Genomic DNA, 26,894 nt, shown 5'->3' on the forward strand with positions numbered 1-26,894 from the left:
CTAATGTTCAGAGTTACATCTGAGAGAAGAATCAATTTAATTTTAACTACATGACAACTTCCTCTATGGATTTTTGAGTGAAATTATCAATGTTTAAGCATCTATTGATTTAACACAAAATGTCACCAAGGTTAAAATGCTGCCTTCAATGTTAAAGCCACTGTGTTGAACTGTCATTCTTTGCCCCTACTTGTGGCAAAAATATTAAGAGACATTCACCTTGACGAGAATAACAGAATCACCTGCAGATGCAAATTAATCCTCTAATCCTTTTTACATAACAAGGTTCCTTTGGAAGCAAGGACCATACCTTTACAACTTATGTCAAGACAGTCATTAATTCTGATATACATTCTTTTTATTCTGAATGATACTTCAGCCCTAAGGAAAGACAGCTTCAATGTACATGTACATCCTTTTCCCTTCCAAACATCCTATCTATTAGCCTGCAGACCTATGAATGTTGAGTACTGTACAGAAACTATGCCACAATTTGTGACAACAAATTCCCCGCAATATAATTTTTATAACTTTACTAGTTTACGGAAATCTCCACCATATCACAAATCTCTGGTTCAGAAAACTTATTAATCTAACTTCCAGTCTATAAACAGTGAATCTTAACATCTAAATGCATGACAAGCATATGAAAATTACAAGTTCTTCAATTCATATTCTTGCTAGAAACATGAATAGAATGATAGATATCAATTGAAAGGTACATTATAATCAAGCATTTGAAAGTGATGTAAACCTATGGCATAGAGTACATACCAAGAATTTTTAAAGGTGGGGATTTAGCTTTCCAATCCAGATACTCATGTGTGTATTTATGAATACAGTATTTGAATAACAAAAATATACCAATACTCCAGAGTTACAACATTTCAATACCAAAAATAGAAGAAATGCAATAAAAATTGTCAATTATCTACTCTATATGAAAAAAAGTGTCCAACAACAGATCCGACGTAATAACTAAAACTGATAGGGAAAGGTTATACCCAATACCTTCTAACAATCTAAAGCACACACAACAATGCTGAAAACTATCCTATCTGGGCACTAGAGAGATTTCTACTAAAAAGGTAGAATAATTCCATAAGAACAGATCAACACAGCCCTGGGATTTTCTAAATAAAAAGGAGAATTTAACCAAGAGATCAACTCTCGCAAATGAATACTACCAATACACCCATCTCAGGTACAGAGACTCAAAGTATGCTTGTGGACACATCTGCAATCTAGGGGTTACAAGTCTCTCTCTACATTCACCACTGTGTAGGGACAAGAAGACAGCATAGAATACTGGAAGATTTCGTAATTCTAAAATTAAAGCTGTATGCCAATTAGCAAATACTCACTTTATTGTGCAATTTCCTAAAACCAATATATACTTTCAAATTATAACTATATAAACTCAAATCTTGTATTTCAGTGACCAATCCCCAAAGCAAATTTTAATCTGCCTTCAATTTTATTATTTAATTTTTATGTATTATTGGGCATTGGTTGCTAAAATATCCTAGTATATATACAGTGTATATATACACAAGTGTGTATGTGTATCTAATGACTGGGAATTTCTATGAAAATGGTATACAGGTGAAGAAGCAGGCAGTATTCCCACACTAAAGTGAACATAGCAGTGTTAATTAAAGGTAAAAATAATCAAGCCAACTCAAGACACAGTCTCTATATTCAAGAATTTTCTCCTGAGATAAGTGTACACAGAAGACCAATCAATCTCTTAATAAGTATAGAACATACCTGAGTCTGTAGTCGCGTCAAGCCACGGATCCACAAGATCTGACCCGTACGCTTGCTGTCCTTTCCATCTGAATCCAACTTGTCTTCATTGCTGAAGTCAGCAATAGGATCTGTAGCTGGCTCACCAGAACCCCATCTAGAGAAAGAAAGATCAGAATATTTATATTGGCATCACTAAATACCACATACAGTATACAGTATACTTCATGTTAACCTGACAAAATATTACTAACGTACTTCTGCCATCAAAACTGGTGGCAAAATATAAATATAATGAATCACATCTATGATAAAGAGGGTCCTTTGTCTTACCATTGTGGTACTGATGAAAAAAATTACTAGTATCATAAATGAGAGATTTTTAATATAAACAGTGCATAGTATACCAAAAAGTAAAAAATTATGATAAGGTCTGACCTCTTTAATCGAGCACTCTTGGGACTGAGCCACTGCTGGACCACAAAAAATGTCGAATGGCAGAAATTACTGCCCCATCAAAACCCCCTACACATGAGAGAGAGAGAGAGAGAGAGAGAGAGAGAGAGAGAGAGAAGAGAGAAGAGAGAGAGAGAGAGAGAGAGAGAGAGAGAGAGAGAGAGAGAGAGAGAGAGAGAGAGAGAGAGAGAGAGAGAGAGAGAGAGAGAGAGAAACTACTGGCCCCGGTTAGGTTATTACACTGATAGATATCCATTTGCAAAAGTTAAATAACACGGCTGTATCACGAATAATCATAATTTTAATAAAAATGTTGGTTTTTGTACTGTACGCAATTATGTTTCATGCATTGCTGTATTGTCACATTTTAATTCATGAACATAATGATCAGGCACCATTTGCATCCCGATTATGTTTACATTCTTAAAATCATCATCTGATTGTGTTTTACCAACATCATTACATTAGGAGGCTTGTTTTTAGTAAATTATCAAAGCTGGGTTTAAAAATGGAACATGATTTATCCAGTAAATCAAATTACGTAAAAGTGCGGTTTCGCCAGTATCGGATGTTGCTTTTGCCACCTTCACAATGTTTTGTGGCCTGCACATTCTTCATTTCTTCAGCCACAGCTACAGCCATAAAATTTAGTGGTGTACTTTCATAACACTTTCCTCTCCATTGAGTGAAGGATGAATAAAGATTTATTTCTTTTTTATTTATGGAAGTCTCCATTAAAAATTAGCAAATTTCTAACAAGTCGACAACTGTAACAGAGCCCTTAATAAACAATTCGATTGTTTATGTCAGTACTTGCTGGTGTTTATGCCAGTGTCTTGCATGCAGTAGTTTTTGGTTGATAATTATAAGAAATAGCAATGAATTCTTAGATAAGTCACAAGGTTGTTAAATCTGATTTAATGTATGAACATTCACATTTAACCTAATGAACTTTTGCTTCTAGGCCTATTTTTTAGTTAAAAGCTAACTCAGATATAATATGCATTGTCAATGGTATCTACAGGCATAGAAAGCCTGCCAAGTGTAATCTACTAAAAATACATCTCGCACTATACTCAATCTTTATCATGAAATCCTGTTTTTCGACAAAATTTTAATGATCGCACAATACACGAGATCAGATTATACACAAGTATATATGTAAATTATGGTTCTTTTGTTTGCTGTATATTTTAGAGTTTCACAGAATGTTTTCGTTGGAAATAAACTGTGCTTGTGTATTTACGAAGGAAGCTTCAGTTCCAACATCTGAAAAATCCAAAAACTGAAATGACATGTGGTGCCACCCTCAGAGCCACACTAGAACTAATAGCAGCTGATTAAAAAAAGTCCCAGATCATAGGGTTACCGGACCACGGAGTGCCAGATTTCAGAGGTCAGACTGAAATGACTGTGTAATGACTCACAAAAATAATAACCAACCACACATTACTACAAAAGCAGTTTATCATACTTCAGCACAGTGCAAAAAATGTACTCAGTAACCCCTTTACCACTCACACTAATATCTCAAAGGAAGGGGGGTGCACATACATATATCCAAAACAGGAATAGCAACTAGGCTATGCTACTTCCAGGTTATAATATAATCCTACCGTAACTGCGGCATGCTTATGAAAACATATACCAAATTACAAAATTGCATGGAATGCAAAGATAAAGAATTTTTCAGGATACAAAATGTGCCATTCAAGAACTTTGTCACAGCAACATAGCCTTTGGAAACCAAGTATTCAAGATCAACCAACTATGCTTCCTCATTCATATTTTCTACCCTCCCCCCTTGTTATTTATATTTTCTATGGAGCCTACTTTCTATGTACAGCTCAGTACATATAGGCACAACAGTTACAGTGCTACGAGCAAATAAATGTATGGGTACACACAGTTTTTACAACAGTTAAATAGTTTAACTGGTTCATTAACATTCATTAACTAACATAGTACTGGCCCAAAAAGTTTTGTTCTTAATAATACTATGTTTTTACAATGAAAAAGTTTTTATACAAGCTCAATCATCACAAAATAGCCATTTAACTGTGTATTAAGTCTCCAGGGGTAGCCACACAGCAGAAAGTTCCAAAAGAATAGTTCTGTTGGGCATGTGAAGCAAAGTCCCTATTTCTTGAAGTATTTGTCAGTACTCCTTATTCTGAGAAAGCCGGGAGGAGTAAGGGAGACAGCTTGAGGATAATCCCCAGCAGAGAGCTTTGCTACAACTGTTGTCCACACTAGAGAAAGCAGAGAGCTGCTTCTTCACCCCCAATGCTATCAAACTAAGGATTTGGTTGCCTTGATGCCTCATCTACTCCTATCAAAAGCATCTTCCTCCACTAAACCCTTCTCTAAATCCTCTTTCATTTTATCATCATCTAATTCTTTGCCTTCCTCTTGATCTTCTATCCTAAGAGTTCCACCCAAGCCCTCTTCACTCCTCCCTCCTCGTTCATCCTTACCACATGGCCTTACCACTTCAATCTTTACCATCGATAATCTTTACCATCATGGAACTTCCCCTAATTTCTACAATTTCCAACCTCTCATGCTGCAAGATCCTCAAAATCCACCTTGGCACCTTCAATTGTTACCTCTAGCTTCTGTTCCTCCTTCCTTCTTAATTCCCATGTTTCTGAACCATACATCACTGGTCTGATTATAGTGCAAAAAAAGATCCATTTGTCACCACTTCCCTCCATTTTCCCAAGTTTCTTTGATCCTATTTTCAACCTCAGCTTCATCCCTCCCTCTTGGCTTAAAAGCAGATCCTAAGCATTTGAAATTTTCTACCTGTTTAAAATCTAGGCCTCTTCTATCTTGTACTAATACCCTATCCCGTTCCTGCATGCTGGGCACCATAACCTCACTTTTACCTATGTTTAAATTCATACCACTTCATTCAAGAGATTCATGTCACTCTCTGGCCCTTCTTTACAATTCTTCTTCATCCTCTGCCATAATCACAGACCATTTGCATACAAAAATTCTTAAAGATTTTTATTTCTATTCATCCCTTCACTCAATACAACCAAAACCAGTACAAACAGAAATGCACTAAGTGCCAATCCTTCTAAGCTGTAGGAAAGAGAGTTGGTGCCTTTGGCCTAAACTTTCCAACAAGGTGGTCACTACATAAAGAAGGACAAGAAGATTGCCAGGGGGCTCAAGGAAGCCAAAGTACTAGCAAACCCATGTCTGCTGACCCCAGCTCCTGTCACATAATGTGCCAGTCACACAGACATGGGGCAATCTGGATACCAAGTAAATCTCTACAGCAGGTTCTAACAATAATCCTATCACTGAAGGTCTCACTGAAATGGTTATGGGTCTAGGATCCAGATAGTTGAAGATATCACAGACACCTCTCATCAAGAGGCTATCTGAAACTCTATGCCACTCAGAACCAAACCTCTGAAAGCCTAGTCAGAGCTTCATCCAGAGCATACCAATGACAACTTACAGGGAGGATGGTGTTATGTCTGACTTAGTCCAAACTACAAGCCTAAGGATCAGTCCAGGACCATTGCAACTCGCAGGCAACCCTGCAAATAATTTCTGAACATGCAAGTAACACAAACATCTAAATAAGAAGAACCCTGAACAAAACACCCAAGATGCTACTTGGACCAGAATATTGATGTACCAACTAAAGTACTTCCTAGAAAATTATGAAAGAAAATGTAGAACGACATCTCTCAGATTATTAACGGATAAAAAAATAAGCTCTGGTGAACTAACATCCTTTAGAATACCACAGTTCCCAAAATAAAAATTTACTGCCAATGAACCACTGAGCTGGAAGCTGAAGACCTGGCTCCCTTCTCTTTACATCCAAAAACTGAGGAAGAGAAAAAAGGAATTCTGATGACTCCAATGATTTCCTTGAGGCACTCCTCACAACACAGAAGTCACATAACCATCATGGAACTGTCTCCAATTATGAATGGCTGGGTAGGAAACATCGGCAAATAGACAAGACTAAAGAGCAGAACCTGTGTTGAGAACAAGCATGCAGCAGCTGAAGCAGAAGGTCCTTAGAACCCAAGGCTCTGTGCCAATGAACCCACATTTCTATGAAACCCCTTGAAGGCAGAGGGAATGGTACACCTCATCTGTGACCAACACCGAGTGGAGACCCAATGGTATAACAACCCCCCTCCCACCCCTGGTCTTCCATGGGAAAAAAAAATTAAGAACCACAAGACGGCACTCAGGTTTCCCATGACAAGAAAATCAAGAACACAAGGCAGCAAGGTGCAATGCTGCTGCCATATGAAAAAGCTCAAGACTTGGGAGGAGCCAACGGAAACTACTGTACTTCCATAGTAGAGCCGAGGCCAAACTGACTGGGATATGAGCTTTGATAAGGGGCTGGAGGCCAATGCTGACATAGCTGATCTGATGAGAAGCTGATGAGAGCTGAAAGTTAGCTCAGTGGTTAAGCTACTTTAATAATAATAATATAACTGGGACAGATTGTGGCCAGGCTGGAATTATAATGTTTAAGCACCAGAGGTCAAAGCCAAAGGAGATGCAACATCTCAGGATGGAAAGGAGGCACAAAGACCTACAGATCCAGGCAGCAACAAACTACCAAACCCAAAACTACATCAGAGACAGATCCATCAGGAGAGAGAAGCAATGTGGAACCGAGCTCAGCATAGCAACACACTGCAGTAGTACAGGGTAAAAACCCTGCTGTCCTGATCCAGAGAGAATACCAACCACTGTTGTGACATCAGAAACCTGAACTTATTCAACCGGTGAGAGTCCTTCACGGCAAGAGAGAGCAACACCCAATTCCAACTATTATATAGTGACCACCACAGAACTATCCTTCATCTTACTTTCCTGTGAGATTTTTAATTATAAAACTTATAAAATACTGCTGTACAACATTTTTTTACTATGCATAACTTATTCATATTCATCTTAATGAGCTTCCTGGCTAGATATTTTCAATAAATTGTATCACCTGGCTAGATATTTTCAATATATTATATCACTAACAGAAAATTTGAAATAAAATAACACCTACCTACTTATGCCCAAAAGCTATAAAACCAAAGCATTCTGTAATTTTTCCAATCAAGGCTAGAACAAAACTTGAAGCAAAACTTAAAACCTGAGCACAGGAAAAAAGTAGACACATGAATGTTAATTGTTTATATACACACAATAAATCACTTTAAAAAATCAAAGGAAGACTTGAAATAAGAGAAAGGCTCTAACAGTAATAGACAAAAGGTGCTAGGATCACTTACGAGAATACATTTTTGGGTAATTTTTTGGTGGGAATGGACGTAACAAGTTGCCCCCAGAGAAGTACTCCACTCCCAAAAAGAACACACCATAACCATAACTCTACTGTGAGGGCCCTTGTAGAAAAAGCCATTCCACCAAACTGCACTATCACAATCTGTAAGGAAAGAAAACAGGCAGTTTTTCAAAAAATGTTCCCTAGCCATAAAAATCCACATCATGAGATTAGTTTCTCCCATTAAACAGACTGCTCATAGTTAATTTATTTAGAAGAAAGGTACTGTGAGCAAGATTAAACTTAATCACTTTAATAAAAAAAAATACAATAGTTTCACAGCATTAATAATTCTTTCTTTAAATGAGTCACTATCAAAATCATTGAATCAGGTATGAATGTATAAAAAATTTTCAATAGTGGAAGCTTGATCTTGTCATTACAGTAGTTATAACCTCCTTAGTATTATTGGCATCCTCATTGCCTTTAAAACATATATGACCACAGATTCAACATGATTCAACATTTGAACCAATACTGTTCTATGTAAATCCATTAGATGCAGAAACTAGATAGATATAATTACTCCAGAAATAGGGTCATGCCAACCTCTCAGCAAAGTATGCCTTAGTAGTCAAGGTTAAGGCAGAAAGATGACTAGGAATGACTTAAAAACATGTAAACTCCAACTGGGAACACCAACAATCCTTTGCCAATAAAGGTGCAAATACAATGTGATGGTGAGCTACTGCAGCTCACAAGAATATACAGGACACAGTAACTGGAGAGCAGCAAGGACGAGGATTAAAAATGAAGGACTAAGTAAATTCATGAGACATGAAATGCACAGGATTATGTCTTTCATTAGACAGTTAGAGAATGCAGATGTCTAGGTATTATGGTCTTGCTCATCTCTGGAGTCAAACCTTCCTACTGGAAATAAGTTACGGGTGAAAAAAAAAATACATAAAAGCTCACATACTGAAAAATAGACAATGAAAACCAAATATCCACTTACCTGGCTTGCCAATGTACTAAGCCAGATACTGTAAAAAATGGGATTTGTAAAGAATCCCTGGAAAACGTTGCGCTGCCCATGAATTTTCCGTGCATTTATTTCGTTGAAGAGAGTCATCATGACAAAAGTATTGAAGATTATGGTAAAGTGCTGGGAGGGTGGATCACGGATGTCAGCGTAACGTCCAGAGTCTATATCTAACAAATAATCGCCTGTTTGAAGAAAAAAGGAAAAAGAGGAGTAAATATGCATATCTGCACACATTATGCATGGATATAAAGTGATTAGTTAGCTGTAAATTGTTCAACAACACTGACAAGCTAAAAATCTTAGCTTTCATACGGACGGCAAAACTGGGTGCCCTAAAGTCACAAACTCAAGCAACAGGACATCATAAATATTATAAAATATTCTCACTGGAATGAAATCAGAAGTAAAAGATGTTGTGCTACATACTATTCCTTTGCTTCTCTTTAATGATCTAATGTTTCTACTTCTGAAGACTATCTTCTGTGTAATAATTACAACTGGTCTGATTCCCCCCCACAAAAAAAAACTTACATCAAGTATGACTGTTAAACACAAATCTGAAATGAGATTGTAAGCAACAGGCAAAAAGATCAGGAAAGGATGCCAGTTTTTTTAAATGATACTCTGGGACAGCTAATTGAATTTCCTTAACATTCAAGAAAGTTCAGGAAATCAGTCAGTCAGTTACTTTTTAACAAGTGCTGCTTTTATAGTAATAATGGAGATTGGTATCTTTACTACCAGATAAATACAAATGAATGTTAAGTTGCCCTGATACCAGGCTGACTTCACAATCTGCAGGCTAAGCTCCATCCACTGAACCTCAAGCATCAAACTTTCACCGATTTAACAAAACACTTGCAATCCAGATTTCAAGATATTTTACTCCTGATTCAGTATCTGTTAATCAGGAATATTTCCTAAGAAAAACTTTTAAATTATTATGCTTTTATTTCTTACATAACTTGAAAATGTTCTCTTGGTGACTCAGCCCTTTCTATGACAAGTTACTGCCGTGAAGCAATAATGGATTATTCACTTGATTATTGGGAAAATTCATTGACATTAATAAGAAAGCACCTTCATCAGACAAATTTAACTTTGATGAAGACTTAAAATATCTGATTAACTTTTGGTTTATCTTTTATACTTTGCAGGTCCCTGTATTGAATGTTACATCAATATGTGGTATAAACATCTGCAAAAACTTCATCCTATTTCAGGTTGATTTTTTATATCCTATAGTTGACAACACCTACACTCATAAAGACCTGCATGTAATACGTAGTAGACAAATTTTAAAAGGAATGGTAATAAATTTCAAATGAATTTTAACCATGAGATGCTTGTACTTCAGTATTTTCATTTAATAAACCATTTAGTATTATCTTTTTTCATGATACTAGTTGATACTGCACATAACTGCTAATTTTTATATGGAAGGCCACAACTTTTTCTCTAAATGATGACTTTTAGTAAAAAAAAAAAAAAAACTGCTTCATAACTGATTTCACCCTTGGCTACTGAGGAAAATCATTGTTAAATTTTACCATAGAAAAGATGTTCATTAATTAATTTAGAGTTGATCTGGATTTAAAATTTTTGTATCAACCCTAATTAGTTTGTATATTACATACTTTATATATACAAACTATTTAAAGCTTAAGTTCTTATTTAAAGCTTAAGTTCTTTATCTCCTGATACTTTAGTGTGTTTACAAAAGATCTATGATATGGATGTTTTACAGAAAAGTAGCCAAACATAGTTCAGAGCTTACCACAGAGAGAGAGAGAGAGAGAGAGAGAGAGAGAGAGAGAGAGAGAGAGAGAGAGAGAGAGAGAGAGAGAGAGAGAGAGAGAGAGAGAGAGAGAGAGAGAATAATTCAACTGAACCTTTTATACAGTATTATTGTCTTGTTACTTATACAGTGCTGAAATTACAAAAATTCCTAAATGGCTTCTAACTATCCAGTTACATTGTTACCCTATTCCATGATGTGAGCAGATGCATACAGAAATTATTTACAATAAAGGTAGAATAATCTGATGATCCAAATAAACAACAACACCCTTCATCATCATATGTGCTGTTGCATAAGCTGACTATTTGATTCATAAAAAAGCCTCCCGAACAGAATACCTTTCCCAATGTATCATGTACCATGTTATTTGAGATGAGTTCCAGTCACCTTGTTGTTAATGAGTATCCACTAATCTAAAGAACAGGTATCAGCATTAGAAATATATTCTGTCCTTACTACAATCAGCCAGTGAAGGTGAAACAGAATGCTTGTCTGATTCTAAGTATTGAAAAAATCATAAAAGCATGCTATGAAATCTAAGGTACAATCAAAAAGGGAAGAAGAGAGAGAGAGAGAGAGAGAGAGAGAGAGAGAGAGAGAGAGAGAGAGAGAGAGAGAGAGAGAGAGAGACATACTTACCATAAAATAACAAAACAAATATAACACAAATCATGTACACGGCTTGGCCAAGGATGTTCTTCATCATGGTGCGAGAGATGAGAGGTTTAGTGCGGCCATAGGGTTTTCGGAGTAGTAGTTCTGGCGTTGGAGCTTCTGTTGCCAAAGCCAAGGAAGCCAGAGTGTCCATGATAAGGTTTACCCACAACATTTGTACAGCCTGCAGGGGGTTCACAAAACATATTTAAGAAGTACCATAAAAGTTATCTATATGAATATTTAGCACTATAAACAAACGTGAAAAGAGAAAGCCGTGTGTAACTGGCATAATGCCATATGCAGAATACTACTCACTACTAGCAAATATTAAAATAAAGCAAGGTAAGCGTGTATGTGCTCAACTGTCTCATGTATTACCTTAAGAGGGCTATCATTGATGGCACACGCACCAACAAATGCCACAACAACAGCAACAACATTTACAGTAAGTTGAAATTGTAAGAACTTTGCAATGGAATCATATACATTGCGACCCCACATGACAGCTTTCACAATGGAAGTGAAGTTGTCATCAGTTAGGATGATATCTGATGCTTCTTTTGCTACATCAGTACCCGCAATACCCTGAAATGATTAATGATTATCATGAAATAAACTAAATGTATACAATTATGGACAACTGAGTCTCATTAAATATATAATGAATGAGATATATGAGAGTATCTGAAGAGGTAACAAATTTTTGGGTTTTGTAAAATAGACAACTCACCATTGCAAAGCCCACATCAGCCATTTTGAGAGCAGGACCATCATTTGTCCCATCTCCTGTGACTGCTACAACCTCCCTATTGGAGCTAACTTTACTTTCTATGATGCCTTTCACCAAAGTGTACTTGTCAGTGGGGGACGATCTCGCCAAAACTCTCAAGTTCACCCATACTTTGTCTATCAAATGTTGTTGTACCTGCAGAAAAAAAATTAGTTTATAAAAAGATCTGAAACATCTTCCTTTGGGGGGGGGACATGAACTTTACAATTTTCAAATGCCATCACAAAATACTAAATTTGGGAAGCAAAGTTATTCTTATGTAACTGGTATATCACAATAAGCTTATTCAAATTTTGGTAAAAAGTCAAGATTTTTTTACAAAATCCACATGGAGTACTGAAGGAAATTTATTAAACAATTTAAGACAGATGACAAAGATGTATAAAAACATGAACAAAGACAATCAAGAGAACATAAAAGAACAAAAAGTTGCACAACAAATTAATCAAAACCAGAAATACAATCTGTTATTTAAGTCATAAGATGAATCAAAAATAAATTTGAGATGTTACTTACTTTTCCTGTGGAGTCTCTAACTCTTCTATTGAATTCTTTTCCTTCTAAAATAAGACTGTTGTCACCCGGTCTTAGGATGCCACACTTTGTGGCAATTGACCGTGCAGTATTGATATTATCACCAGTCACCATGCGGACAGTTATGCCCGCCCGCTGGCACTGGCGAATTGCATCAGGCACCTCTGGTCTTACTGGATCTTCGATCCCTACTACACAGATACACGTCAAATTGCTGATAATGTTATCTTCATCATCCCAATTGGGTTCTGAATCAAAGTGTACCTGAAAGGAAAGATAGAGAAAAGTTGATTTTAATCTTCATATCATTAGAGAACTTAACTATGAATCATAAAAAAGGCTATAAAATCAATTTCTTACAGTAAACTAAACTCTGAAACAGTCAGAGACTAATCCCAATTTTGAATGACACCATTTTCACTTAAGCTAATGTCCTGGTCTTTGTAACCTAACCAATAACTGATGAGTGGCTTTAGACACAATTCCTGACATAACTTATGAATTTGTGTCTTCCTCACAATAAAACACATTTTTTCTTGTTTTTAATGCATGCTCTGATGTCACAATGACAGATGGTGTTAATATGTGTGTGGTTTTTAACAGATGACAGATAGCTGCATGCAAAAATGCATATAAAATCAAAATATGAGTGTATTCATATAACAGATTAATAAATTTCTTTGGGTAAAACAATGCTAAATACCCTAAATACCTTGCACTGACCCTTTAATACTCTAAGTAACAAAAATGAATTTTATACTGTACAAATGTAAACACATTACAAAAAATGTAAATCTGGGAGCACTGAAACACTGATGTTATTAACCTTTAAATGAATTATTATAAGCGTACCCTTCTTCATCATTTTCAGAAAACGAGCTGAAACAAGATTATTCCGGCACCCTGTCCCAATCTGGAGTAAAAGTAAGAATAGGCATATTTGCAACTCATGTCAGGCAGCCTCCAATGCACTGAGCACCTGGTACCATTGTCCTTCTAGCATTACCAGTCTCACACATTTCCAATTATCAACCTAAACAGAACTATTTTTAGCCAGATATAGAGTTGCCTTAATTTAGAGTGACAATTCTGAGCCATATAATTATGTATACTGTCTATGTGTGTGTTTAAATGCAACAAAAATCCTGCTTTATGAGTGTTATCAGGGCAACTGCGAAGACATGACTTGCAGCCTGGGACACATTATTATTATCAATTGGCAACACTCACAACATAGTAACTATTAACAGTAAAATAAAAGCCCTTTTGGTTGCAGAATGCTGAAGGGCTGTACCTTTTTTCACTTTTATTAAATTTTCCCTGAATTATTAACATATTTCCTAAAGTAGAAAGAGGTCATTTTGGTAACAGCGATGACCCTTTCTTTTTTATTTATAAAGTATTCTCCCTTTCAAAACTGAATAGTACTGCAGAGCTCAAGTTAGCTCATTTTACTCCAGAGGGGGTTTATTTCAGAGTGCATCCTATAAAAAAAAATCAGTGAAACCATAAATACATATTTCATAAAGCCTATACTGTTTACTTCTAATCTATTAAAAAAAACATTCACACTGTATATACATAGATGTAAACTGCTGTACTGCACATCAAGAACATTAATTGAAGATAATCTTATTCACATGAAAATTACTATGTAAATTTCACAATGGCTTTAGTGCATAAAAACTGTTACTGCATGAAATTTTATTAACAGGACTATTGAAACAATACTGTGGTTTACGAACAGGACTGAAAATTTTGCAAAAAAAAAAAAAAAAAAAAAAAAAAAAAAATTAAAGGCATGTGTTCAGGCAAGATATATCCCATGCCCTTGCTGATAACCAAATTTTACTGTGATTCTCATTATTCAAAATGAAATGCTATTAATTTGAAAAAAGCTATTGGACTATTAACCTGCATTGCAAGTTTCTTCAATTTGAATCATTATACAGTATATGGAAGAGAGAAAGGTGACATGCATACATAACAAAAATAAAAGTAAAATGGCTCTAAAAGAGAATCTAATTTTAAAATAACCATCATACCTGATTAACTTCTGCTTTCCCCCGAACAAAATCTCTATAAGCAACTGATATTGTGCGAAGACCATTACAAGCCATAGGTTCAATGACTTCTCGAACCAAACGATCTTGCATTGGCTTTGAGAAGTTTTCTAACTTCCCATCTTTGCCATAAATGAAAGAGCATCTGCAATAAGACATGAAACATTAACTGCGAGAAAAAGTCACAATGTTCTCTAGAAGAAAAACAAGTGAAAAGAATTTTGAAGTAAAATGCTTACAAGAACCCATTCCATTGCTTTAAATGATATTCACGACATTTTCCGTCAGTCAAGCTGTTTGTTAGGTATAATTTAAAAAGTTCCATTTTCTCAAATTTCTCAAGCAGCCCCTGCATACTTCATCTGAGGACTGACCTCAGCACCTTCTAAATGTATGGAAAGCAAAGCACCTGGCTGCAACACTGTAAAATGACATTAATCATAATACTACACAAACTGAGTTGAGTCCCTGATGGGAGAAAAAAAAATCCACTATGATGTACGAGTAAAATATAGATTTGAATATATCGTACACTTACACCATCATGGATTTACTTCACCATTTTAGTGACACCTGTGATTATGAGATTTTTCCAAGTACCTTTACTATGGACTACTACTAACATGTCTCTGATGAACTAGTGCTCATGATATGCATGCAGCTTCGGTCTAATAACACACCTCTCCTTGCAAACTTCTTTCCGTTATCACCATGCCCTTTCTGATACTTTGTCTCCAGAGATTTCAGCCCTGGGCACTTACTTCCCAATTATTTCTTTTGGATTTAAAGAGATCCCACCTCTCACAGTAGGGATAGCACTTAAGATGACTCCAAACTTTTCTTCCCTCTTTGTACATCTCCATGCAATATTTCATTTGGAATTCATCCGTTTCATTCTTTAAGAATCTGCCTTACTCAGAACCTCTACACTTTCCACTCTAATACCAATGTACTGTACCAACAAAATCTATTAAACTTCTTGAACTGATAAGCCTAGGGAGTCCGGCACTTTAAATTTCAACATACAATACCTCCAGTTAATGACATGAATGATAATTCTGCAACATGGTTACTCAAAATTATTAAAGGGAAATGGTAGATGCTTTACAAAACAGACATTTTCAAGCTGGGTGATTTACATTCCTCATCAAAGTAAGTTTACTCTTTTAAAAGTAACTTCATGCTCTCCAATTTAACTGTATCCTGATCCTCCCACACTGTCCTAGAAACATTCAATAAAAAAAATTCATTATAGTGTGCCAGGTTATCACTGTGATGTATAAAAAAGCTCCGCATATGGGAAAAACTTTGTTAAGAAGACTTACATCTCAAGCCCCTTTGCTATGGCAGGCATTTTTGGTTTCTGACTGCCAACTTAGTGCATAGTGTGTGCTTGGCATACACAAAACTTACATCAACCTATACTGAATTTCAGTAACTTAATTCAAAGATAAACCAGCCATCATATTTTTTATCCACCTTACTCAGGCACAATAGCTCAACACTATGAAGAGAGAAATTAAAAGTAAATATACCAATTGGTTCAAAACACTGTAATTCCAATATCATAATTTCCCCTTAATTCTCAACACATTTTATATACATTAGCCCTTCATCTCTTAAATTCATATATATATATATACATATATATATAGCACACATACTTTACCATTATGTAAATGTATTTACAAATGCAGTCCTTTTAACAACAGCCTTAGGTATGTATCTATAATTTATTTTTCTAGCTTTCATTTCAAGGTCAATCAAAATCATCACTTGCTCTCTTGGGGGAAGCAAGTGTTCAAGTGGTCTTGCGACTCATTCCTAAACAATAACTGTCTCCCAAACACCATTTTCCTTATTGTCCTCAGCTGCACTGCTCAGTTTTAGATATCGAATGTGAGACATGCATATTCATGCTATCGCTCTACCCCGACAAAGATTCCATCGTATTTTAATAAAATTTTAAATAATTTTCTCATCATTTACTAAAAATTAAAAGCTACTTATGCAATACTGTAATTAGTGACACTTGTTTCACTATACAGAAGAACCAACTAAACTTTCTTTCTTTGCAAAAAAAAAATTTTTTATAAATATTTTCCCTGGTAAACAAAGTAATACTCATTTTATTTGTTTTATTTATGAATGAAGGACTGGATGAGAGAATATGTAAAACAATGAAAAATAATTCAAATTTTTAAATACGGTAATTATGATCAGAAATATTCAAAAAAGATTTTTACAAGCATTTTCATCTGTGAGATTATAAGAAAAAGATAAGTGGAATACATGCATAAAAAGGTAACCAGTAATGCACATAAAATTAACAGTCTAAGAGAAAAAGAAACCAATGAATAGTAAGCTAATTCAGTGTAAAATGAATGCAATATAAGCCAGTGTTGTGGTTACATTAGTTTGTGCTTTTGGAGCAGCCCCAGTATTTCCAATAAAAGAAAGAGACAGAGATTTGCTACCCACAACGTTTTCGCAATACTCTCTAACTTAGCATATAAGTTTCAAGATATACAGTTGATCCACAAGTAATTTTCCTTGTCTAAACCCACTCTGTCCTTCCCCTATCAATCTTTCTGTTATGTGCTTTACTATCTCTGTCAAAATCATAAAATACACTGTCCTATGTACTATGTAAAGTTATGGTCTTTAAAATATCGCTATTACTTCTCTCATCCATTCCTTTAGAGCCTTTCCCTTATCTAAACATACCTTAAACACCCTGGTCATCACTTATCCAACTTGCACCAATATACCACAGCATCCCCTTATTCTATCAATTCTGGTGACTTTCCATTATATCCCTAAAAATCCCTTCCACATGGTCTCAAATTCATTCTACAGATAAATATATCCATACAAAACACGTGCTGAAAATGAGTCAGTAGAGGTGCAGGGACATGGTACCACAGAATTACAGCTCTTGTTTTTATTATATTAAATATGAGCACTGTTAATCATAATACAGCCACAGTCCTCCTTGATTACATGATAACAGACTAAAGACTTCCACCAAATAGCAGTGAACAAACTGGCACCCCAACACACTGAGAAAAGAGTAGTTTACATTAACTCCAGCAGTTATGGCATTAAGGACAATGAAGAGTATCTTACTGACAAAGTTTACAAAAGATAAACAATTCTTCTACTGATGGCTAGTGAAATAAAACCATCAATTTGAACAATTCTGTCCAGAGTATAAGTTTTCAAAGAAACTGTTGACTACAAGGAAAACACACTAAAACATTCTAACATGGGCAGAACAACACATGACGTATGTGAATTCATTAACACCATCTTCTGTAGAATGCAATACAGGCAGCCTTAGAAGATAACTCGGGTACCTAGTAAAAGACGAAAGTTGCCATAATCATATAGTAGTGTCACTAATGTGAATCAGAACTGTAACTGACACTGTAAATAATGAAAACTTCCAATTAAAGTATACTTGGTTTTGCATGCATAATACTTGGTATACAATTTTTGTCTATAGGATATTTGCTCAATTAGATCATGTTATTTAAATTACTTTATATATCATACAATCACAAATTTCCTTAAAGATCCCAGAAGATTGCACTTTTTGAGAAACATAAGCTTCAGCAGAGTTGTGCTCTTAGCAGAGATGCTACATTGTTCTTAAAACACTGTTTGCACAACTTGAGCAATCATATCATTTGGGTGATGCTGAGCATGTCAGTCAGCAGTAAGTGAAGTCAACAAATCTAACTCTGTGATGTAGTGTGAATGTGTTGAACAACTATCCCACCTTCACTTGGACTGGACGGAGATTACCGTGAACCAACCATTTCCATTTATTCCTATTTTTCCCAAGAAAACAAAACATGAATGTGCCCAAAAATTATGTTCCACATGAAAGTTTCCAACTGTATTTGGGGAGAACAAAACCACTGATACAAGCTGATAAAGTGGAAGAGATGGTTACAGTCACTTGGATCGCACTCTTATTTTGTATCTGTGTGCTATAAATGTAAATATTTTTTGTGGTACATCCCGGATAGACATCACTAACTTTTTCAAAATTTTCTACACTTCACCTTGGACAATTAACACAAATTTTTATACAATAGATACTTGCATAGACATCACTTTTGTATCTTTAAAATGCAAACTATGAGCATTTGCTTGAAGTGTTGCATGCCAATGACAACTTGGTACTAACCTAGCATGGATTAAACTTGACTGCAATTTTCTTACCAAAAATACTAACGAAGCACATCTTTACACATGGAAAAAACTTAAAATGACCTTGATTCTTATTCTACAGGATAAATGCTACAAACAGAAGCTAAGCTCAAATGTTTGATAAATGCTGCATACCACTAATGTAAATTTTTATGTATATAATTTTCTGGCATCATATACTGTTAAGTAAACATTCTTGAACAAAGACCATTAAAAACATGTCTTATCAAGTTTTCCTGTCTGTCTGGGGGAATAACCTAGGAGGCAATGTAATGTATGTATTACTTGCAACTGCATGTAAACATATCAAAATATAAAGGGGTCTCCTACATGTTTACTTTACTGGGCAAATAGGACAAAAATGCACTGACTGATTCCTTCTCAGCACCGGTTATGATCGCAAACATGTTACACAAACCAACTATCATCAGAATCTTAAACAAACTAGTTTCTGTGCCACAAAAAGCTGAACAAAAGTTTCTTCCTCCCTGGACTAAATACACAAACTCATTTCACACCAAACAATGGTATTACAACTCAAAAAATGAAATTTTACCAGACAAAAACACATGGATCACACTGTGAATAACTTACGGATAATTTAAATGGTGCCTGTGCCATTCTTGAACATGGTTTCTAAAGTACAGTAATTTCAAATACCCGACATTTGGAAATTCACTCCCATAATATCAACATTTACATCATTTACACTGTAATCAGTTGAACTATGTTAATCAATATAAGAAGGTTCTGTCTGGATTCTAAAACTGCAATTTTTTCATCCATGAATCCAAATTTTAAACCTCATTGCTTTGTTGCTTTTATTGACTAATTGGAAAACTATTGCTTCAGCTGCAGTGATTTACTGGCCAATGCAATACACAGTGGTGGAAGTATTTCTCATATATTTTTTAGTCTGGACAGCAAGTCTGTCAAACTTATTCTGAGGTTTATAAATTAGGATGACAAAATAAAAGACACCCTAGAATGCTCATAGTAACACTTGAAAAAACATACTTCAATTATTCTAATAAATAAAACCTAGACTAGTGCAAAATCCTGAGATGATAATAAAGTAGTTCTAAATGAATTCCTGGAGCCCTAGGTAAGTTAAGTGGTTTGACTTGGTGGTCTGGTTAATTTACTTAATAATAATAACCTATATGAATTTCTAATCTATTCTCACATAGTTTTCACCATCACATTACGCTTAAGCCAACCCTATGACTGAATGGGGAAATGTACTCATTATGTTCTTATTTTAAGCTATATCTGAATGTTCATATAATTTCTGAAACATTATTGTAAAATAAATGTATACATATCCAAAAACTACACAATGAAAAACAGAAACCTTGGCTAATTTTCATATCTAAGTAAATATTAAGATATATCGAACTCTTCTTGTTAATAAAATTTCAGGAAACTGGTACATGGTACCATAACTTAAAAACTACTGAATAAAGTACTGATTAATTCATTTGCATCTCCCAATCACCTGCTTGCTATAATGAGAAAAACTCCGGACATGGTGTGAGGCTTCACCCTATCAATGGCCAGCACACTAAGTATTATCTAACAAAACAACTCTTCATCAGTGATTCTTGAAGATCTAAATTCAATACTAGTATCATTTGTGCATCAGCTTTTTTTCCATCAAATTAACTTCCTTTACAATTAACTCATCATGTGTTGATCACACCTTACTACTGCCTTGTACGAATAGGAAGAAAAGTTGAGTAGATCTTCTTGAGTTACCACAATAAGTACATGTAACAAACTATAAAAAAAACACACTAAATGTATGATGAGCATAATATCTCTTTTTGTATGGTTTGACAATACTGAGAATTCATAACAGCTTCCATTAGGTATCTTAGAAGCATTTTCAATCTCAGAGAGCAAAACCACTAAATACTTATGATTTTTTCCGTCCCACATTTGTTAAATATATACTCTGCAACATGGTCATTTGAATGTAGTAAACTGAAATGGTTTGAAGAAATATTAAATCATTATTACAGCACTACCAAAAACAATTTCTTAGCAGCAGCGCAGCAGCAGCAGCAGCAGCAGCGGCAACAGCAGCAGCAGCAGCAGCAGCAGCAACAGCAGCAGCAGAAGCAGCGGAATTACACTAACACATACAGAAAATAGAGCTCAAGAAGCCCAGCCTAACCATGGTATGGTTTGAACCAAAGGTCACAATAATGATAAAGTATATGAAACTATACCTTCTTGGACTTACTTCTTCATAACAATTTCTGAGGCACCTTTTGTGTAAATGCGAAATCCACCCCCCTCTCTGGGAATCACTGTGGACATGGACTTCCGCACAGAATTGAATGTATAAACACGATGAAAGTTTTCTTCTGTAATTTCATCACGGATCGCCTGATAACTTTTACCAAGATCCAAAACGAAACCCAACAGGGAGCATTCTGTTTTGTTGCCAACCTGCAACATAAAAAATGTGATTATTCTTGTAACCTAATTCTTCCCTATCTTTAGATTAACATATGCATTCTACAAATGATCACAATTTTTTTTTATTCTTTACAAATATTCTAAATAAAATGCATTGTACCTGTTTTGGGAGGTCTCCTGGATTGTCTCCTGGTAAAACACGGGAAGTGTAAGCAGAATTGATACTAATGGCATGAACTATCAAGTCTGCAACATGGTGAGGCAGTGAATCATATTTTGGAGTAGTTTTGTAGTCTTCACCGCATACATAAGACTGCACAACTGTCATACGATTTGTAGTGAGAGTACCAGTCTTGTCTGAACAAATGGAAGTTGCATTACCCATGGTCTCACAGGCATCTAAATGACGTACTAAATTGTTGTCCTTCATCATTTTCTGAAAATATAGAAAATAGCATAGGTTCAAAAACCAACTGCAAAAACTACCTAACAGTAATTTTCAAATAAATGCATCAGCATCATGAATTAAGTTAAAAATAAAAATTGGTTAACCTGTTTACCAAGATTTCCAGAATAATCCTATTTCTATTAATTCATTCCTTAAAATTCCAAACAGAAAACCATCTTCATGGCCAGACTCTTTACTTTAAAAGTTTTCTTGGCTTCTCAAAAAGGTTATGCCAAACTTAAAATTTTTTTTGCAAAATAAAAGTTAGTTCCGAGACAGAGAGAGCCTCCTCCAGGTAGGACTAAACCTTTGCGCTTTAAAATATCTCCCACTATCATTTCTAACGTTAATGAAGTCTGGGTACCTGCGCTGTTTTTGCTGGGCTAAGGGCCCTGATGTTCTTATCTGATTCTCCTTAAGACAAATGTTCCCTTCACTCTGCCTTTTTGGTTGACAAGGTGCAATAGACCATGGCATTCACTCCAAGCAATCCTCTCTCCTGTCTGCCCTGTTCTTTTACATTGGGGAATATTAACTACTTCTCAATCATTTTTCTCTGCTGTCTATCCCTTCTTCAATCATCAGAGATTGCGCAATTTTGAGAATCTTCGTCTGACCTCACCCTGCCTTGTCTAGTGACCAAAGATGAGCAAGACTGTTTTCTGTGACATTAGCTAACAATTCTGCAAGCAGTCTTGTGCTGATGATTACAAACAGATTGCAGTATCTTCAATTTATCTTAGGTTTTTCTTACAGTCTACAGTTACTATATAAAGTCCGACTTCTTAAAACTGGCACTCTTAGGACCAGGCCATTACCAAAACACAGAAAATCCTGGATGACAGAAATCACACCTAATAAATCCCTTATGGGAACAAAGTCTTGCTATCTCATTAAACATTCATATTGCTGCGTTATCAAAAGCAGAACAAAGATTATCAATAATCACTCATTCATTAGGTTTAGATCCTTATGGAAATTCTAGCCTGCTCCATAAGCATCTCCCCAGAAATGCTTTCACTTTTGCTAATTGCACTGTCTAATTCTGATCTCCTGGCACCTTTCAATGTTTTCCGGCACTTTAAACTTTTCCGACCTTCATTTCCAGCGAAAACCTAAAAATCTGCTGCTTTTTTTTTCTAAGTCAAATAATACAGTTGCATTAAGAATAATCATAATTTTAATAGAAAAGTTGTTTTACATTTTGTATGCAATTATATTTCATGCATTATTATCATATTATTATCGAATTAAAGTTTATGAACGTAGCCATCAGGTGCCAATCACATCCTGATTATGTTTACATTCTTAAAATCATCAGCTGACTGCATTTTACTAACATCTTCACAGCCACCAGTTGCTACATGAAACACATTTTGGAGATTCCTTTTTTTGTAAATTATCAAAGCTGGTTTAAAAATACTTTATTTATAAATGCTGTAAATTAAATGAAGTAAAGGTGTGATTTCGCCAATATCAGATATTGCTTTTGCCTCTTCCAAAATGTTCTGTGGCCTACACATTATTTTTTTCTTCAGCCACAGCTACAAATGTAAATTTATTGGATTACTTTCGCACCATTTTCCTCTCCTCTGAACAAAGGATGAATGAAGATTTATTTTAATTTTATTTATGGAAGTCATCACTGAAAATTAGCATATTTTTAACAAGTCGACAACTGTAACTCAACCCTTAATAAGTATGTGTTAGTTACGTAACTGACAATGGCAAACGGGTACTTCTTGATTTGACTGTATGTCAGTACTTGATGCTGTTTATACCAGCATCTTGCACACAATGCTAAGTGGTTGTTAATTACAAGAAATGTAATGAATTCTTGCTTAGTGTAATCTACTGAAAATACACCTCACACTATACATGATGTATATGATGAAATCATGTTTTTGGACAAAATTTTAATGATCGCATGATACACGATATCAGATGATACAAGAGTACAGTATACTGTATACACAAATTACAGTTCTTTTGGATGCTGTATATTTCTAAGTTTCACAGAATGTTTTCGCTGGAAATAAACTGTACTTGTGTACTTATGGAGCAAGCGTCAGTTCCAAAAAAAAACAAAAACTGAAACAATGTGTGGTGCCACTCTCATAGCCACTGATTCAAAAGTCCAGGATCATGGGAGTTGCTGGACCACAGAGTGCTACATTTAAGAGGTCGGAATGTATATCAGTTAAAACATCTCCTCAATTATCAGCTTCTGTTTGTAGGCCAAGTTCTATCCTATAGTTTTAATTGGCTCATCCCAGCTTCACAATTGAAATTCACTGGACTGAACTGTAACTTGGCCCCTCTTGATGCAACCAATGACCAGGACTCTCTTGGCTGAGGTTGCGACTAGTACTCTACTGATCTTGTTCATGACTGACACCTTACTAACTGGATCCATAGATGGGTGGCTGGCAAACAGCTAATATCTAATGGACAGGAGTCTGAATTAACCGGATCTTCTACAACTGGATTCCTCATGTTAATGTTCATAATTTTCTACAACTGGATTCCTCATGGTAATGTTCATAATTATTTTAATTACAACTAGCTTACGGTGCGACTAGGTCTCTGACCGACTATCCTGTTATGCATTTTGATGATGAAAGTAATAAACAAGCACAAGGATAAATTAAAACAGTAAAGTGATGTAAGAGAGAGACAGTACACTCAATGCATGTCTCATTTCGGTGACTGTGAGTGGCACTTCACAGCCAGTTTTGGCAGCTATTCAGCACATCTTTTACACCATTAACTTGATGCACAGGTGTAAGAAAAAGTACGAGGGTTTGAAATGAAATGGAATCAGATAATTCTATACTCCCAGACAGCGGTACATTTTAAGATGTATTTTGGAAATATAGTCTTAAATGTTTATCTACTCAATCAGAAAATTTCAAATTACAAAAACTTTAAAATCCATATAAGTTTATGAAATTTAGTAATTTCCTTTATCTATAATGGTAAATTTCATTCAAGTAAAACTCAGCCAAACAAAATATGGCACTCTTGAAGATCGTCAACCTTTGAATAACCTACACATGGTTATAACAGTTTTCCATTACTTGTATGCCGAGTTTACTAAAATTCAAAACAAGACCTGTCGGAATTTGTCTACACTCACCTCAGATATGATTTTTAATATATGACAAATATGATGTGCAGCCTGAGCTTTTCAGATAAGGAACTGAACTTTTGAATTCTTGTTAAGAAAAAAAGTACACACCTAAACCAAAAAACAGTGTTCAATCAGCACAATATGAACACAACTTCAATAATGTCACTTGACAATTTAACACAATATTAGCTTGGATACATACAGCATTAAAACTCACCTTAACAGAGTAAGCAAGCGATAACGTAACAGCTAATGGCAGACCCTCTGGAACTGCTACCACCAACACAGTAACACCAATAATGAAGAACTTCACAAAATGATTGGCATAAAATGGATCCCACTCTTTGCCCTCCACAACAAAAGTTTGTACGCAAAAACGGAGAATCAGAATCACAACAGTCAGCACAGCAATGAAAGAACCTGGAATTGAATAAAGTAAATATTAAGAACACCATTTATCAAAGCATATTCTCTTAGAATACCAAGGCCTTTAAAACGAAAATGGTTCCATCAATGTTAGCTTCCCTACAACAAAGTTCTAAATACATAATAAAGCACACAATCAAGTAAAGGCAGTCCTTGCTTACCGGCAGATTTGGTTAAGAGTGTTTCAGTGTTACGGAGCTTGACTAGCGATGTCGTTAACTGGATTTTCGGACCCGATCTCCAGTTAACGGTGCCGTTAAGCAGGGATTTCAACACCGATCTCCGGTTAACGGCACCGTTATCGCCGATTTTCGGTTAACAGCGATTTCTGGTTAGCGGCACTTGGCCGGGGAAGGAACCCCCACCATTAACCAGGGACTGCCTGTACCTTGGATGTGATACAAACATTCTTCCAAGTACTTTATTGTACCTTCATGGATGGATGATAATTATTTTTCTTACCAGTACACTTGGACATATACACCTTCCACTGTTCAGCCTCATTTATGACAACTATAGTGGTTTCTCATTTCCTGTGAGAAGAGTGTATCCCAATGAGTTCAAATCTTAACTAAGGCTGATCAAATGTGCTGAGATGGTGTAAAAACAGATTTAATATGGATTTCACAACTTTCAGGTCCTCTTGGGTGAGTGTCCTGCTATCAGTCTGTGGTATCTGATCCACAGTTTTCAAGTTTAAAAACCAATCAAGACAAGCATGAGGATTATACTAGATTAATAACTATCTATATGTGGTGATCTAAAGTGAAGACATTGGAAAGCACATTACACGAAATCTTGGAAAATGGTAGTTTCCACGCAGAATACACACCGATTTCTTTCCTCTTTACCATAGTAAAGGGTGAAGTTACAAAGAGCTTATATATGCAGATGACTTGCTGTTAATTGTATAACCTAAGGAGTGGTTCATACAAATATGTATTCAACATATGACAGAACAGAATAGAGAGGAAAGGACTGGATATCAGTAACAGCAAAACAGAACTTATGGTGACTGGAAGGAAGCACAGAAAAAAAAGTCAAGAAAGTGGCTACAAGGATACTGCACAAGACTGGAGTAGAAAATTTCTATCAACTTAGGGAAACAGTGGGTTGTGAAGTAGGTAACTATTGGGCGGACACTAAGTAAAAAATATCTAATAGAGGGTAAAACTCTCAATTTGACCTCTGTGACATAGTTTGAGGTACTAAAGGTTCTTTGGAGCTTCCCTTCAGTCCAAACTGCACCGCTTCCTTCCTTTTATTTTTTTATAAATTCCCCCTGGTCTCTTCCTACATAACTTTCCAACTTCCTATATTTCATTCTGCTTCAATTTTCATTTCTTTGAGAAAAAAGCCTTTGGACAAGCCCTATGAGAATCTAGGTAGGTAACCCAGTGGTCATGGTAAACTAATTTATATCGCTGATAAAAAGATTAGCAACATGCCAAATGAAAATGAAAAAATCACTAGACCACTAGTAATTATTAAGTCCCTTGCTGCTGAGAATGTTCATCCAGGACTCTATCTTACTAGTATGTATCACCGAATTACGGCGGGGGATCTGTTCTAGCACTGCAACTTAAGCTGGTTTTTCACTGTTATCGGCGCTTTAATGGGGCTTACGGCTCTGTCACTTGATATTTGGTGCCGTAACTTGATGCTGCATCACGTTACGGCACCGTAAGTGCAGTTAACTTAATGCCAATTCTTGCCGTTGGCGTCGTAACTTGATGCAACATCAAGTTATGGCGCTGTAAAACGCTGTTAACGCACTGTATATAGTCTATGATCAACCCATGTGGTTCCTAGGCTAAAGTGAGTAGGCACCCCATCTCTCATTCAAGCTGCTAAGACCATCAAGAT

The 26,894-nt window shown here is 35.6% G+C and overlaps 1 protein-coding gene across 50 annotated transcripts in view; it reads right to left on the bottom strand.

Moving 5' to 3' along the window:
• PMCA (plasma membrane calcium-transporting ATPase 3) overlaps positions 1-26,894 on the bottom strand; it is a 476,515-nt gene that overhangs the window by 33,202 nt on the left and 416,419 nt on the right. For all 50 annotated transcript variants that reach the window (XR_010853417.1, XR_010853401.1, XR_010853416.1 and 47 more), the window contains 11 exons: positions 24,820-25,022; positions 21,182-21,457; positions 20,843-21,051; positions 14,356-14,518; positions 12,293-12,574; positions 11,717-11,911; positions 11,365-11,571; positions 10,969-11,167; positions 8,499-8,710; positions 7,488-7,642; positions 1,771-1,906 (listed from right to left, as the gene is read on the bottom strand). Coding sequence is in view for 30 of the 50 variants with exons in the window: in XM_067105915.1 (XP_066962016.1) it covers positions 1,771-1,906; positions 7,488-7,642; positions 8,499-8,710; positions 10,969-11,167; positions 11,365-11,571; positions 11,717-11,911; positions 12,293-12,574; positions 14,356-14,518; positions 20,843-21,051; positions 21,182-21,457; positions 24,820-25,022 (2,237 nt within the window). In the remaining 20 variants the exon portion in view is untranslated. The remainder of the gene's footprint in view (positions 1-1,770; positions 1,907-7,487; positions 7,643-8,498; positions 8,711-10,968; positions 11,168-11,364; positions 11,572-11,716; positions 11,912-12,292; positions 12,575-14,355; positions 14,519-20,842; positions 21,052-21,181; positions 21,458-24,819; positions 25,023-26,894) is intronic.

Source organism: Macrobrachium rosenbergii, chromosome 6 (genome assembly GCF_040412425.1).
Source record: "Macrobrachium rosenbergii isolate ZJJX-2024 chromosome 6, ASM4041242v1, whole genome shotgun sequence".
Taxonomy (NCBI): domain Eukaryota; kingdom Metazoa; phylum Arthropoda; class Malacostraca; order Decapoda; family Palaemonidae; genus Macrobrachium; species Macrobrachium rosenbergii.